Below are 18,094 nucleotides of genomic sequence, written 5' to 3'. Positions count from 1 at the left end.
CGTGTGCTGCAAATATGGTTTGAACTTGCAGAGGTAGGTTGGTTTTGAAAAATTCTCCTAGCTCTCAAGCTACCCGGGTGAAGCCAATTAGACCCCTTTTCAAGCCATTATATTATGACAGCAAATCATATTTATTTTAGGTACTGCTCAGACACATTGCTTCCATTCCAGAATATTTTATGCTGGAACTGAGAAATGCAGTTGCTTTTTGTTCATACTTCAGCACTCAATCCTGTCAGTTTTTTTCACACAACAAAGGTGGCTGGGAGCTGACATGTTTTTGAGTTCCCTGGTAACAGTTGGCACTTCTTTTCAAATTGTCGGTTATTGTTTAGATATACTTTGACACAAAATCTATTCCAAAGGGGTTTGATTTTCTCCCAGTTCGTCATTGTTTGACACTTTAAATGCCAGCCTGCAGACATTGTATTTCTTTTTCTCATATTTCCAGCTAAATTTCCAATTCACTTAATTGGATTTTATCCTTATTAGACAACTGGCCGTCGACTTAAAATGATAGGCTACAGCTTACAGTTGCAGACAATAGGGTGTCTAGGGCAAACCTACATTTGTTTGCAGCATTTGACACCATTGATTATAGATTTTGAACTGAAACTGTATCAGTGAGTGAATATATACTAGTCGTGCTTTCTATTGTCGTTAGACGTGATTTGATGGTCATAGTTGACATTTTTTTTTTCATACGCAGTGGAGATCGCGGACTCAATTCCATCGGCTCCTTTGGTGAAAGACATTTCCAAGAGATTCTCCACACCTGACGCTACTCCACTGACCACCGAACCTGCCTGGCTGGCCCTGGCGAAGAGGAAAGCAAAAGCCTGGAGCGACTGCCCACAAATTATTAAGTGAACAATTACATTGACTGATACTGTTGTAGTTGGTGTTTGTTACCCAAGTCCCATTTTTATTCGAATTGTAGAACCGTTTTTTTTTAATACAGTGCAAAAAAGGAATGGTGCAAGTCCAGGTGGAACTGGCGCCCAGTGCCTGGTACACATGTGCGAGTCGGAACTGCTAGGAGTGGCTGCCACCACCAGGCAGTGTGTGATGGTCTATTGTCTCTAAGGAAGACCCCTACTTGTTGGTTAATCTAGAGAGTTGAAAATGGCAACATGGCAATGGATTCATACAGAAGCTCTTGTGCAAGAGCACCCATGAAAGTGGAGTTCTTACACAATAAAACAGTGTCTACTGAAAGATTTACACCAGCCCACTGAATTTCAAGTCATATACTACTTTCCTATTCAATCAAAATATTAAACAAACTCTTTTACTTTGCTGGAATTTGAAAAAGGTACATGAATTTGAAAATACTGCTGATATTTCACCTGTTCTTGTGCATGGTGGCTCAGTCACAAAGAAGTGAAAGCCATGTTTACTATGTGACAATAGAGGAACAAATGTTCCAACATTTGCAAATGTGTCCAGAAAAGCAAAGAAGCCAACATGCATATGTGATCGAATAATTACACCTAACAAAGTGACTTTCCCAAGTGGCTACAGGAAATCCCATTTCACATATTTTCCCATAGCATATGTCCCACTGTGTTAAATACAATTAAACCTCATGTTTTTTTCTTCTCACTTCTACCCACTCCTATGTCTGTTGACTGCTTATTCGGTAGGTGCATACTTCTGTCCTAACACCAATTATAGCCTGAGAAATCATGAATGGCTTTGAATCCAGGCTGGGTTTGAAGCCTGATTAAGGCATCATTTGAACACTTTACCCACACTGATAGCACTTTTTGATGTGCTATGTGTAGCCAGAATTTGAAATCAGAGTGTCCTGAATGGTAGGAACGCAAGACTTAGTGCAAGCTGTGAAACACTTCAATATCAAAGTAATATGATAGTATAAACACTGATTTCTTGCTTTGATTGGTTGTTCCCAAAAACATGTAAATGGTCAAAATGTAATCCAGTTGCTCCCATACCCATGTAGGTCATCTTTAGGCATTGGCCTGGAGTTGATCTGTAGGTAATCTGGTTGCAACACTACATCCGGTGGTGGTCTGTAATAAATTGGACACCTATGCCACCCAGACTCACTCCTACAAACACCTAAAGTGCAGCTGGATTGCAATGAACCCATGAATGGGTGCTCTGGCTGCTACCAGCCATCTGGTCAGACCTTAGAGTCCCACCTTCAATCACTCTTGGTGCAATATTCACATTGAAATTTGAACAGCAATTAACAAGGAGAAACAATGTTCTGAAGGTGTATTACTCAATGTCCCATGTGTGTGTAATTCAATAACATTGTGCGGTGGCCTTTTACTAGTGTCTACGAATTGAAATTATGTTGTGCGAAATTGCGAATGTTGAAGTGGTTGTCTCCTGCATGGGCTGTGTATACATTTAACTCTGTTCCTAGATAATTTTAGATGGCTTTTTAGGCTACTCTACTTTTTGCATGGTCAATAAATGGTAGATGTTGCTTGCCACCCAAAGTAATGCTCAACACATTTCTCAAAATAAATAGGTGCAAATGTACACACTACTGATTGGTCGACATCTCCCAAACAACAGTTTCTATGTAGAGAGTAAAAAACTTCACAGGACATATTTCTTTCACCAATGTGTTGAAGATCAGCTGTAGAAGAGACTTTTTTCTTTTTTTTTTTTTAAATGAAGGAATTTCTTTGTACAACTATCCCTTGAGCCAAATATAACCATTAATGGTTCTGCTCCTTAAGGAGGTCTTGTTTGCTACCTTAAACAGATAATTTAGGTCTTTCATTTGTTTTGCACCAGAATGAATGAATGTATGATGTTATTTGTAAAGCGCGAGCAACAGTTACTCAAAAAGAGTGTCCCATTGCTGCAACACGTGTAATGGAGGATGTGGGAGCATTACTGACTGAAAAGATGGGTCTTCAGGGACTTACGTATTCGTTTTCTATGCTTCTGAGCTGCAATGGAAGGTGATTCCATATTTTGCTCTATATACTAAGAAGGAGGCACCACCACGTCTAGATCTTTTGAAACGGGTGTTGGAAAAGTAGGCCTTTCAGGACCGTGGATTTCTGCTAGGATGTTACTTTTCAATTATTTTGTTTAAGTAGATGGGGCCTGAATTGTACAGGGCACAGTGTACTAAAGTAACTGCTTTGAAGGTGATCCTTTTACAGTATGGGAGCCAGTGCAGTTTAGCGAAGAGTGGTGAGGTCGAAGCAAAAAAAAGCAAAACAAATCATTTTCTTTATTCCATGAAGGCAGGTTGTAAGCATTTAATTTTTTTCTGCCTGCCACTTATTTCTAGGGGGCAAGATGACACTGAAAAATTGCTGGAGGGACTTTTAATCCTTTGACTTGAACGTTTTCTTAGTTACGTTGGTGGTTGCTTAATAGGCCCAGACTGGCAGTAGCGGGCACCGGGCAATCCCCTGTTTGGTCTGTTCTGAAAAAAAATACCTTATCTAGGGAAACTGACAAATATTTGAACGATTAATAGGTTTTGTTACTTAACATAAAATCCTCAGCTTATTTCAATACAGCATCTTTGTTATTTTTGGCAAAGAGGCCCCACTAATTGCAACATGGTATGATATTGTTAAGATGGTTGGTCATAACAGACTCTCAACAGTGATTTCCTTTTGGTCACACTCAAACACTGCCTTAAGCTACCTTTACTGCCTTAAGCTCATCTCTCACATTCAAATGTTTATTTATAAAATATAAAACACTTTGGGCTGTGAAACCTTTTTTTCTGAGTCAGCATCTTTTGGGCGCACCTTTCTTTTCTACAACTATGGGCCCTCATTTAGAGTAGGCGCTACGTGTACTACGTCTCAAACATGGCTGATATCCCATCTGCCATATTACAAGTGCTGTAGGATATAATGCAAATGTAGTAATACAGATGGGACATCCATCATGTTGGTAACGAAGTAACCCATCTGCCAAACTCAAAATACAGCCATATATAGGCAATGTGATTCTTCTTCTCTTAAGATAGCATTTTTCAAGCCCGTTTTGTAAAAAACTGGCTTTAACTTCTTGGTCTACTTTTTGACAGTTATTCATTGTCTCTAATGGCCTTTTTTATTTTATGTTCCAAGCCAACCGCTTGTTTGCTGTTCCCAAGAAACTCAATTTGTACTATTCAAACTTATGTCCAATAACTTGGCTTCACCTTATGTATCCTAGACAAAGCTGTGCACATTAAGAACCACAAATACAATCTGTCTCTCAGTTTTCTGATCTTTTAACGATCTGGCTTCAGATTGCTAATGTCACAAACTCACAGGTAATAGATGATGCACTAAATACCCGATTGAGGGGCAACTATACGCCTCAGTCTCCATGAAATTTCAGTGGCTCTCGACATATCTGACCATGTCCTATTTTGCCTAAGTAGATGAGCAGTAGTGTAAAGGTTCCGAAGTGGATTTCCAAACACTATGCCCCAAAATTCAATTATGTTATCATTGTTTCGTAACACAAAATGATACTAAGATATCTGTAGACTAAGGAAGTGTATACATCAGTACACTGACAACACAGAACTTTATCTTATATTGTTGTTACAGATCACTATAGGTTTGGAAAAGGTGACTGTCTTGATTACATTAAAGAAAGGATGACCTCTTTGCATCTTAACTATGAACCTATGGAGACAAGTTTCTCGTACACTCTTTCTCCAAATTCCATGGGAAGCTCAGTCTTTTTCACTTTGCCATTAATGGTATGTCAGGTCTGCCTCACCTGCAAAGTGTCTTGTCTTTCCTCTTGAGCCGCTAGAATCTATGGGCCTAATTACGACTTTTGGTGCAGCAGGAGAAGACGGTACACCACCGTCACATTCTCACTGCACCAAAGCCATGGCCAGACTGCCCCCAGATTAGGAGTTTCCTCCTGTCTGGTGGGCTTTTTTTTGGCATTCCAATGGCGGTGCCTTAGAAAAAGGGCACAGCAAAGGGAACGCCACTGTAAAGTCCATGCTGCGCAGGAGCTGGGGTGCATGCATTCATGTTGATTCATGTTGTGCCCTCCTGCATGCATCAAAATTGCGAGAAGCACCAGGGGATCCTGTAGGGCCCCCTTTGTTTCCTCTCCGCCACAGTTTTCATGGAGATGGAACTGTCATGAAAACCGTGGCAGAGAGGAAACTCGTAATATGCTTGGCGGGACCCCGAAGGTCCCACCAAGCATATTGCAGCCTCAAGACTACTGTGCCACGCCAGGACAGTCCAATCACCCACATTGTAATGGGGCTGTCGGACTGCCAGTACGGCAGTGGCTGGACTGCACCACCACGCCACCACAAGTCTGGTGGTCCTTGGATCTCCAGCCTCTTAATTAGGACCTTTGTGTCAGTCCCCAATTGCAAAATTATCCAAACACTCCATTGAAATGGTTACAAATAATTAAGCGGCCTTCTAAGCAAACTGCATTTTGAAATACTAAAGTATTTTTAAATTCTATTAATAAACCTACAAGTGTAAATCTCCACCTCTCCACTTTTTTCTCTGTAGTGATTCTCACACGTAAGTTTTCTACATTGTAGTAAATGTTAGAGGTAACAGAGGGGGGACTTGTAAAAAAGGGAAACACTACTAAATGGAAGAGGTTTAGGGGTGAGTAAGGAGAAAGGTTTAGGGAAGGCTGGGCTGGCTTTAGGGAAGGTATGGGAGGGGTTTAGGAAGTGACAGGCACCCATCCACAAAAAAGTAAGCCCATTGCTGTTTACAAATTGTACTTCTAAAGTTGCTTCAGCCAAAAAGGTGCCCAAAACAACTTCAGCTCAAAGCTACTGTAAGTCCAGCACCCCACAATGGCAACCACTGCTACTGCAACACTCTCCTATAGAATATAATGGCAGTAGGGACTCAAAATAGAAACTCATAAGAAACATTGTTAGATTATTTACACACCTTTTGTTGTGCAACAAACATCTGTAGGTACTACTGGACTCACTAATTGTGCTATGCATATTTCTACACTCACAGCTTGTCTATATTCTAGTCACACTCAACAGTATTCCCATCGCTCAACAGGAAAACAAATGGGATGTTACAATCAATTTTTCAAAGAGCACTACACCTGACCTTACTTTCTACATTTTATCTTTCAAAAATGGTTGTGCCTTCCCAAGGGCCAAGAACTCTGATCAGCACTCGATTGCTCTCGAGCTAGGCTTGCACTTTTACAAATACCAGCTCATACATAAATACATACATACATACAATGTCTACTGGTGGATTATTTCTTTAAACATACACTCAGCGATCAATCTTGCAAGCATGGTACCTTTATTAGGTTAATGCATATTTTTGGTGGCCAACTTTCAGAACCAACTAAGATTAACTGAGTAAAGGATATATGTGGTTGTGGTAGATAGCAGCATTGATTATTCAATACTCTCATAGAGATGACAAAATGGCTTGTTTTGTGCTATTTGAAAAAAATATAAATGCACATTTTTCTCCAGCTAACATGAGATTCACACTACTATAAATATAGGGGCCTGATCAGAAAACTTTCTGCCCACCTAAAATCAGCGTGAGTACAAAATAAATCAGTCATGCTTTCCATGATCCACATTCAACAAATTAGAATTTAGAACTTAGTATCTTGGAAAATCCACTGCACAATGTTTAAGGTTTGGAGTCGGGAAAGAGTATTTCTATCTGGTGTCAATAGCAAATGCATGCAATTCACATATTGACTAAACCCCACCATTTTGCATGGTCATTCTCACCTTGAAAAGACACGTAAATGTAGTTTAAATAAAGTTGGAGTAAGTGTGTTTACAGGTTGGGGAAGGGAAAAACATCCACACATTTTATGGATGTGTATTGAAGGGAAAGGATTTTGCCATAGGGAAAATATGTTTGCTTGTGAAAAACAAAAACATTTTTTGATGTGCTTATACATTTATACCATGCATATGCTTTAGGAATATCCATAGGAATAAAGAAAGAGGAAATTTGGAAAACTAAGACAAGCAAAGATTTCTATTTTGTGCACTCCTGAGTTTTTATGAATCCACAAAAGTTGAAAATGTATGCAAATCAACGTAAATTGAGTAGGTTCTGACATTGAAAATTGCTTTTTGAATAAGCTCCACAACTTTTCAATACAAACAATAACAATGCACAACAAACCAACCACTTTCAGTTTGTTGAAATGTTTCGTTTTGAATTATGATTTTGTTTGGGTACTTTGAGCATTTAAATACTACACACTTTAGATTGTAGTAAATGTTTAACGCTTTCACAACTACTACTAAGGAGGGAACGAGGATCTTCTGATAAATAGATACATTATATTGTTTCTATTATGAATGGTGTCCTAGTTAAAACTTCCGAATAAGAACCTCTTAAAATGTTGAGGAATTTTCTATAGGAACTTAGTTTAGAACGTAATACATGCTTAGATAAGTATGCATGGACAAAATGTAGTTTCACCACATGTGAAACCAATGCTCTGCGGGATGCTTTTGCACTAGGTATGTACCAATATAGTGTTACTTTACTTTGGGTCTACTACCTTTACTGAACAAAATTATAAATCTGTATAAAAAACAATAACAACCTACTGATGCAATTACCCAAACCTGTAAAGATATATTTTAAATCTGAATACATCACTGTACTGAAAAATATTATTTTAATGTAACTTAAAAGAACTGTATTGCTGACAGGATTTGGTATTTTAGCCCCTGTACTACTAGAAAATTGTAGAAAACTATACAATAATGTATACTTGTGGGGTTGTTCTCTTTTGTCTAATGTATTTTTATTGTTTCTGGCGTCAAAGTGCAATTGTTTCTTACACAAAGTATATTACTTCTTATTAAATTATAATCCAACCAGAACTGGATACATTATATACTGAATGTCTCATTTGTTATCTATAATTCAGGTTTTTTATTTCCATTGCGACTCTCAGTGCTACAAGTGCAATGTTTAAAATGAATTTGAGTAACAAGACAGATTTTCGTAACTTCTATTTTTGTTTTGTGAAATTTCATATAATGGTCTGTTAAGAAAACTGCTTATCACACAAAAAGTGTGCATTTTTAATTGCTTCAGTATTATAGTTCTCTGTAAATGAAAGAAATATACAGTTCGAAATTTACTTGTGCACATGTATGTTTTGATGTAGTACAAAACACTTTTTATTGAGGAAATAAGAGGCATTATCCACTTGACCATGGTGGAATATCAAATGTATATGTTCTATGGAGAATAAATCTGATGTAAGCAACGAGACTCGTCTGCCATCTCTTTGTAAAATGTCTTGCACTCATGGCGCAGAAATCCAGAAGTTAAGGACAGGATTGCAGTTTGAGGACTAGCCATTCTTCCGAGTAGGCCGAAGTAATCTGTACCAGGAAGTAATTGCTGGGAGTTTCAATCTAGAGGCAGGAAAATAAGTGGCGTTGCATATTTTTTGGGAATCACATGCTGAAATCTTAGTTTTCGGGTGGATCTTGCGTGTTTTTCCTGGTGTTTCATGCAGTGATTTCAGCTGCCAAAATCTTCGTTTGACACACAAAAACTTTTAATTACAATCGGCCCAGTTATTTCCTTTACGGGACCCTTCAAAATGAATAGGCCTCTCGTAATGAGGGCCTCTGAGTCTAAAAGAGAGGACTAATGTAGCAGGCTAACCAGAGAGCAAGTATGGTGCACAGCATAGTTCAAGCACACAATGCACACAGAAAGGGCGTTTGGCTCACATTGCTTGTTGGAAATGGTACCATTTTGGTGCAAGCTTATGTTTCCAAGTCTTTGTAAATCTTAGTTTGTGTCAAAATACATTGGTGGATGTATGGGAATGTCCATGATCCACTCTTGTAACGCATAATCTGCGCAAAGTAATGCTATGCCTTACTTTGCATTTACTAAGCCATGGAAAGCGACACATCCCATTGGTGGATAAGGTAGATGGGTCACGTAGGACGAAAGTCCTTTACCCTCCAATTGGCTGTTATCTACAGGGGCGTCCATCATGACCCATAATGGATAACCAGGATGCCATAGGCCACAGAAAATCATACTATAAGGCATAGAAGTGTATGGCAGGCTACCATGTTAAGGCCAGTCAAAACATCATGAGTTTATACATTATTTTCAGAATAAACCATGATATGGGGAGGCTTTCCATCTCTCACGCAGTCAGGAGTAGGTGGGCTTGCACAACATGGCTAAGAGCATCCTGATTCAGCAACTGCAGAATCTTCATATCATGACTATGCTTACTGGCTCAACACACTCCTTGGACCGTATTACCAGAGGGCGCATTGTCCCTGTTTGTTCCATGGCACAAGGTAAAACTGATGTGCTGGGTGCAAACAGGGAAAGTGCACCCTTTTATGGTGAATGCGCTGTGCATTGAAGTGAAACATTGGGTGGATCTATGTTTTACTGTGCAGGTGGCATGCCGGCTGACCTTTCAAGAGGGGAGAGAGATCCCCTTGCAGGTGGGTGCAATGAGTGACTTCACCCGTCTGCAGGGATTGGCTGTGGGGTCTATAGGGCCCCTCTTATCCCACCATAGTTTTGCTGTTTGGAGGTGCACTGAAAGTGTACAACCTTTTGTGATCCACTTTCAGTGCACCTATTAAAGGCATGTTTGCCCCTGCACCCACTTCGGTAACAATGCAGGTGCAGTAGTAAAGTGAAATTATGAGATCCTCCCTGACCACTTAAATTACAAATTCAAAGTCAAGATTGTAACATCAATTTAAGCAAATCAAAATTCTTAATACGCACAGACAAGTCAAGCAGTTGAATTACTGATTATGATCCAAAAAAACATTAATTTGTGAAATATCCATAAATCCTTGATGATATATTATAGTCCATTCCTCATGTCCATATGTGCATCAGTCAGTAGTCCAGATTCAGGATAAATTCTCCTTAAATCAAATATACACCCAGACGCAGCCAATATTCCAAGATAGATCTTTATTCCCATGTAAGGAAAATTTTACAACCAAACACTGCCAACGTAGCCAACACGTGTTTCGTCTAGCACGAATATGTGCTAACGGACTTCCTCAGGGCTGCAACCCAAAATATCAAAGAACATATATCAATCAAATTTGTGCACAAATAACAATATTTACATGTAAACCAAAAACATCTCCATTGAAAATGAGTGTAAAGATGGAAATTATTAGGGAGATGTAGCAAAAAAAACCCGAAACAACGTGATTTGTAGTACAAGAAAAGAAATGGACCAAGAGGTAAAAAACACCACCGAGGTTTCGAGATCACCATTGTGCACAACCATTCACCAAATAAAAAGGGGGATTTTGAATATAGGCTATATTCACCTGTTGATATGGGCACAGAGTCTAAAATTCAATATTATAGATGTAAACTGTCCTTGTCTCTATAAAAAATATAAAACACATTAGCAAAATTATGATATAGAGGCATATAGTACATATGCACCCACAATTAAGTCCGCTAAATTCTAAAGGGGTCTAGCAGCTGGATATGACATTAATTCAGTGCAATCAAAAACAACTATTGCAAATGCATCCAAGCACAGCTAAAGTAATAGGGAACCCCCAGTATTAGAGAAAGCAACCATAACGAGGTTCAAATGTAAATCTGATGCTTTCTTAAATATGATATAGTCCTTGACCACTCACCAATATTCAGGTCAATAGACACTATCCAATCAGCTAACTCCTATTCTTCCAACTACACGCGAGAGAAACAACTTCAAATTTTATCTCCAATAAAGAAATTCAATATGTGACTGAAATCCTAATAGAAGATATCCCAGAGATCACGAGCTTCCATTACACAGTATCTCACCTTTGGTATGTTGTCTGCATAATAACACAGTATCCCTTCTCATGTCTTTCAATAGTAAATCAGGTGAAAAATCACGCCCTCACAAAGTCCTATCAGTAATAAAGAATAAACAGATGTACTAGTATTAATGTCAACAACCACAGCCTCGCTAACGTAAGTCTAGTGTAAGGTTATGTATACATCATCTCTATAATATCCGTCAATACATATCAGCGATTATGTGATCTGAAAAATTAAGATCAGATCATAAGTATACAGTTAAATCATTCCCAACCTCACTGTCAAAAATCAGATAAAGAGTTAAGTATACTTCACCTCTACAATATCAGTTCCACATATCCACGAGTACATGATCTAAAAGGTAAAATAGAATCATCAGTATGTGAAAGTACATGTAATCCTGAGTCAGTCTATTATAATCTCCCGTTCCCGTAACTACAATCACCTCAATCAGTAACTCGGTCCGTTCCTATCCGTGACTCCCCTGCACTGTAGTCGCCATTTTGACCATCATTAAATACACTTCAAAAGGACGCGCCATCTTGGAATGGTTACTAACCAGTAATCTAACTTTCTATACATAATAAGTAAGGATAAATAAATATTGTAATAACCTAATACTTAAAATATAAGTGAAAGTAGTAATATCCTGTATTAGAAGACTTTTAAATATGTGTATAGAGCCCGTGAACACCTCTATAAACACTCTGAGTCCCCTTTCCATATCGTATATCATTCGTCAAACCGCAAACAGTAATCCAATAACAAATACGATGCGCTCCTGCTATAAGAGCTAATATCATAAAAAGAAGTTATGCCAAATATGCGAAAAAGAAAAATATATATATTTTAACAATTATCCTTAAATAAAGTAAAAAAATCCAATTAAAGCCCAAGGTAGGTCTCGAACTCCTAACCCAACGCTTTGCAAACCCTTGCTCTTACTTTGAGCTTAAGTTCAATTAACTGAATATGTTATAAACCACAACTAAGTCCATATCGTGTAGAGGCAAATCCACAATGCCGTAATCCAAAGTGACCCCCGTCAAAGGTATTAAAAAGGGGCAAAAGTGGTTATCCAGTTCTTAAAAGGAGTGAAAACAAAGGTGAAAAAAAAGATAAGGAAATATCAGTAAGTCAGCAATGATACCGCAATAAGGTATCCATTGTAGAACATGATCTAAGAAACTCAGTTACAATAATCAGAATTTACATATGAAAGTATTACATATGTGGTGTAACTACAGGTACAAAAAATAGGCAGATCAAATATTGAAACATGAGGTTTAGTGACCTAATACACAGTTCTATATACAAATTCTTGATTGATACATGATTACCTAATAATGTCATAACATACCATTTCTGAGGACTTGTGACCCAAAAAATATTGTAGTTCTGAATCCAAATTCAAACCCAGTTCCACAGCCCTCAGTCTCATGATCCACATACATTCCCTACGCCTTAATTGTAGGGTCCTATTGCCGCCCCTCTTGTCAACCTTCACACAGTCAATACCATGATATCTAAATGTATGAGTCAGTGGTTACCAGGGAGTTTCTATTTAGCAGTAGTAAAGTGATTCCCTCATTTGCATGGGGCCACACCACCATGCAAATCAGGGGGCTCCCTCTGAAGATAGCGGTGGCACTGCATGTGCACCAGCACGATCAGTATTACAGAAGGGGGCGCACAAGTATCTGCAGCCCTTTCTGTAATAGTATTGTGCCCAGGGTCGTACAAAACAGGCTCACATGCCCGTTGCGCTCCAGGGCCGAATGAGTAATAGACCCTTTGTTGGGCATGAGCTGTCATATATTGGGCTGTAGGCAATGCAACCATAATTGAGTGGCAAATAAGTTGAAGCAGTGTAGCTGAGAAAGCATATAGTATTCACCATCAGCAGCATGTGGTACAACTATCTTTTTGAAGGTCCCATAATTATGATAGCAGAATGAGTGTTGATGCTGTCTTTGTAGAAAGCTCATGGAATGAATGTTTGTGAGGAACCAGTAAACACACAGGAAGAATAAGCGCCAATGTCATCTAAGTAGGTGGCTTATAGAATCAGCTCAGAATAGGTGCGAGCTGCAGCCATCTTTGTGAATATCCCCCAGATTCTGCTTAAAGGAGGAATATTATGACCATCTTGTTTTTTATTTTCTTGCACTCCTCGTATAAGCTTCAGATAAAAGACTGGAGGCCCCCACTTCAATACCACCTCTGTAGACTATGCATCTGACTCTTCCAATATAATGTGCAGAACTTTCCTTGATATCAACCTACGACATTCCCATTGTTAGAAGGGTTAGTCATAGGACCACATACCATCATATACTAGCGTCTCCCAACAAAGACTCAAGATTGTGCCAAAACCTAGGCCTCCTTCTGATAAAACAGTTTATATCTAACTTGTGCACCATTCTAACAGACAGTAGCCTTTCGTGATAGGGACATGCTTCAATACCTATTTCTTGCAAGTCTCATGTCTTGCAAGTAGAATTAAATAGAATATAACCTTTTTGGATTCTCATTTTGGTGCCCTAAGATTCCAAAAATAGCTAGAATTTTTCTTACCTTTAGTTGTTGTATAGATATACATTTGCTCAGGTTCCCCTTGTAACGTTTGAGTGCTGCATATCCAACATACATGCACAAATAATCTTCATTTGGAGAGAGACATTTTGGGCATGTCTGGAGTTGGACAATTTTTGTTGTCCAGTAGATCCTCTGAAGGGTAAATATATTGTTCTTCAAAAGCATGGCAGATTTAACAACAGCATAAAGTATCTTCAGTGATACTTGCCATAGATCTTCATGCTCGGGTGCTAGCAAGTATTCTTTCCATATATGTTTCGAAGGTGGTGTTTGTTCCTCAAACTTCTTTCCTCCTGGGTCTTACTTCTTGAATATCACATGCCATTTCTTGATTAAATCACTTGTCACCTAGTAATCTCCATGAAGTAAACCATGCAGACAGTTCCATATATTTAAATCGTAAAAATGTCCTTGGTTAGTCTGTGCAGTGTTTCACAAGTTTCGATTCCATCCGCCTAAAAAATGTGCAGTCCTTAATGGAAGGCTTAAGGCATCTTGTAGGCATACCTGTATTCCGGGTGAATACCAGATTTACTGTGAATAACTGTAATAAGGAATCCCTAGCACCTTACAAAGCTTTAACTACATTTTTGCAGCCACTTGTAAATCTTAAGCCAAACAATGATTAAAGAATTTGGGAGAGGAAAATGTATACAAAAAGTTTTATTCACAGAAACCCTGTAACATATCCCTAAGCATCACTCCCATTTTTATTTCACTGAGATAATTCATCAAGAATCTAAAACTTTTTAATTGTACTGGCCAATAGTTCAGCTGAATTTCTGGCATAGCTAGCCGTACTCTCTTTTTCACTGTTCACCTCATATTCTTCCAAGACATCCTATCACGTCTGGATACCCATACAAAACTACCTATTTCGCTTCCAAACTTAGCTAAGCTTTTTGTCAAAATGTAGAGGAAAGAATCAAACAAACAATTATATTTTGGGAAAAGAGTAATTTCTCGATAGTTAACTCAGTCATAAATAGCTAGTGGGACATTTTGTAACTTCCTCATCAGAGTATTAACTTGTTTACTAAACGTATTTAAGTTTCTCTCAGCTATTTTACTGATATAATGAGTAATCATAACACCTACATATATAATCTCTTGCCATATCTCCTATACCAAGCCCCGAATATACCAAACAAGTGCACTAAATTATCAGAGGTATAGATCAATACTTGTCTGCATATATTTCTATTTTCTTACTATACTCTTTAAAATGGTGTGAAATAACATCCTAATATCGCTTCAAAAATTGTGCTAATAGTTCAATTAATATATCAAACAATGGGAGTAAAGGGGCACCCCTTCCTAGTGCCTCTCTCAACACAGATATTTTCTGACAAATACCCATTCACTAATAGTTGAGAATGGGGCGTTTATAAAGTGATTGTATGGTTCTCACAAGTTTTTACCCACACTGACTTTCTGAAGCACCTGCCACAGATACAAAGTCTACATAGCTATAAGGGGTCGCAGTGTCTAGTGCCACACCAACAAAGGTACAAGTGAGAATCTTAAGATGCCAGCCCGATATGAACCCATTCTAATATTCACCTAATATTTTTCCTATAGCGTTGGCTGATCTCTGTTCTGAAATACCCAACAAAATATTATAATCTAATTTAAGTAATGAGATAGGCATATACGATTCACATATCGGAGGTTCTTTATCTGGCTTATGTGACAGAGGGATAACTGCTTTATAAAATGACTATAGGTTCTCTCCCCCTGAAAGTATTAAAGTGAATAACTCACACCAAACTGGGACAATAACCTTAACTATTGCTTTGTAGACTTCTAATAGCGAGCAGTTAGGACCCACGGACTTCCCTTTCTTTGAGTGTTTTTGCGCTGCTTTAACATCTTCTACCCTTTATTTAAGTTTAATTTTGCCAGCTGCATTGGGTGAAGGATGGAACTTGTAAATATTCTAACCATTGTCATAGCTGCTCTTCTTTGGGAAATAGCTCCTCTTGCTAAACCCTTCAAAAAACCTATGGAACGCTAGTTCAGTTGCAACAATGGTATTTGCCTGGATTTGTGTTGTTGGATTGAGATACTCTTTGATAAAGTTTCTTGATGTATGATCCCCAACCTTTCAAGCTAATAATCAACCACAAGGTTCCCCATACTCACAATTTTACTGCCTATTAATCTCCCATTGTTAGCACAATCTTCTAAACAGCTCTTTCAATTTTGCGCTTCACCTAGAAAATGTGAAACCCATGTTCTCCCTTCCAAATCTAGCTGATCACCAGCTAGATTTACATTGATTTCTTTAATTCATGCTTTCAACAAGGGTGTGGGCAGAATTTGATTCTGCATAATCATGGCGAATTATATTAAAAGTCCACCAACCCAACGATAGAGTGAAGTGGCCATTTGGAACAACTTTATGCATGCAAAATGCACCCTCGCATCCAAAAAAGGGATGCAAGGATGTATTTTGCACTAAGAAAATTGCACAGCTAAATACCACTCTGCGCCCATGCATACTCTGCATTGATTAAAACATTTAATCACTGCAGAGTATGTTAGGGCTCTGAATGGTGCATTCAGTGGTTACTAATGTTTAGAAACCACTGCATATCTGCATAATGTCTTGCATTCTTCTGGAAATACATGAATTTCCTAAAACAATATTATATCATATTTATTTATTTGTAGATACTGGGTAATGTTCATTCTTTTAGATTACCTTCTCAGACAATTTATATTCCGAGACAAAAATCTGTTATATATATTTTTTCAGAGCACCCCAGGAGCCTCTAATACCAGAATACACAATTTAAAATAAGATATCCATGTCATGAAGATACTCTATTTTTAGTTTTTTCCCCCTAAAATGCTCCATTTACTGTGTGTCACCCTGGGAAACGTCCTTCCCTCCATTGGCCCCATTGCAAGCTGATGTGAGCTTTTTCTCACTCACCTTCCCTTTTAATTTCTCACCATGTGCCCTTTTTCTGTTTAAATTGTTTGCTCAAACTGTCTGTTTCATCCGCATATATCAAGTTATGCATAAAACTCAGTCACCATTTTGTTACCACTCCTCAGGTGACCAATCTGTGGAGAGGATGCGCTACCTCGGAATTCCAGCAAAGAACAGAGGCATTGATCTCCAAAATTAGACTAGGACATTTGCGTGAACACTGAAATATAAATGTAGAGTAACTAATAAACAAAATTCAAATGGTTGCAATATTAATTTTGTTTTCTGTTAAAGATTTCGAATTGATAATATCAAATCTGACAAGAAATTAAAGCCAAATATTTAAGGAGGAAATGCTACAACCAGTGAAGAAACAATTAACTGAAATGTTTGATAATTCGATAAGTAAAGGAATACTTTTAGAATAAAACAAATGGGGAAAAACAGACTAAACATTTGCCATTTCAGCAAAACCGATAGGAAGCAACAATGCTGTAAAGGTGGTATAGCAGTTTTAAAAAATATGCAATGCATATTTTACATATCTTACCTTTCAGATGATTAAAAATCATCCACAAGGTTTACATACTGTTTTTGAATTGGCTAGTGATTTTTTTTCTATACATATTTTTTTTAATGTGTTACAGAATAAATATATATCATAAACAAGTCAGAATTTGTCTTATCTAAAAGGGAGAACCAATTAATAAAACGTGAAGCGTATTTTTATTTAAACATTGTCATACTGACCCGTTGGCTCATTGGAGATGTGTAAACAATTTTCCACTTGTTGAAAATAAATAGCTGTTAATCTGGGGAAATAAATATTTAATGAGCCTCAGAGCATAACCACAGTGCATCTGCAACCGAGCTAGAAGCTAGAGAAATGTTACAGCAAATTAAATCTCTAGCTACTCCTTCCAATGAGCCCTGTGGTGTAGTAGTAAGGGAGGTATCTCAAAACAACCCTATTCAGGTTTCCAGAGAAATGCCTAAAATACCAATTTTAAAAAGAATAATAAGTAGAAAAAGACAGGCAAGTAAAGTGCATACTCAACTACTAACTGAAAAATGTTATCATGAACCCTTCCATGTATCGGAAAATAAAAACTCTCTGAGTACTTCCCATAACTTGATTACCTTGGAGTATAGTGTAATTTGAATGATGAAAGGAACTTTTAAATCAACATCACAGCCTTTCGCCCAAATGTATACTTGCTACCTGATTAGAGGTCAAATATCTATAAAATCCTGAGAAAGGGAGTAGTAATACCAGCTCTTAAATCTGCTTCCATAGTCCCCATTTCCAAGAAGCCTGGCGCGGACCCTTCTGCTCCAGCCAATTATCGTCCCATCTCTCTTCTGCCCTATTTGGGCAAGGTGCTGGAGCGACATGTAACATCGGTCCTCAGTGCCCATGTAGAAGCTAATGGGGGCCTAGCGCCCCGCCAGGCAGGCTTCCGGCCGAGGCACTCCACCGAGTCTGTCGTGGTGTCGGTCCTGAACAACCTCAGGGAGGGCATGGACCAAAACAACCACCAGGCCCTGGTGCTCCTCGATCTCTCCGCCGCGTTCGACACGGTGGATCATTCCATCTTACTTTCCCGTGTCGGGGCAGCGGGGATCGAGGGCTCAGCCCTGGTCTGGCTTTCGTCCTTCCTGAGGGACCGCACCCAGGCGGTCCGGTTGGGGGACTTCTCGGCCACCCAACTCAAAGTCACTTGTGGTGTTCCCCAGGGCTCTTCTC

At 38.5% G+C, this 18,094-nt stretch overlaps 1 protein-coding gene across 6 annotated transcripts in view; it reads left to right on the top strand.

The window, feature by feature from the left end:
- CRACD (capping protein inhibiting regulator of actin dynamics) overlaps positions 1-8,241 on the top strand; it is a 926,069-nt gene extending 917,828 nt beyond the window's left edge. For 5 of the 6 annotated variants that reach the window (XM_086962617.1, XM_086962618.1, XM_086962619.1 and 2 more), the window contains one exon: positions 710-3,217. In XM_086962617.1, coding sequence (XP_086818743.1) covers positions 710-870 — 161 coding nt within the window. In that variant the 3' untranslated portion in view covers positions 871-3,217. Of the gene's footprint in view, positions 1-709 lie in introns of all 6 variants that reach the window. The other variant, XM_086962616.1, reaches the window with a different exon arrangement.
- The last annotated feature ends 9,853 nt before the right edge of the window (positions 8,242-18,094 follow it).

This window comes from Lissotriton vulgaris, chromosome 3_1 (assembly GCF_964263255.1).
Source record: "Lissotriton vulgaris chromosome 3_1, aLisVul1.2, whole genome shotgun sequence".
NCBI classification, from domain to species: Eukaryota; Metazoa; Chordata; class Amphibia; order Caudata; family Salamandridae; genus Lissotriton; species Lissotriton vulgaris.
Note: the sequence above shows the minus strand (reverse complement) of the source record. Positions and strands in the feature narration are given on the sequence as shown.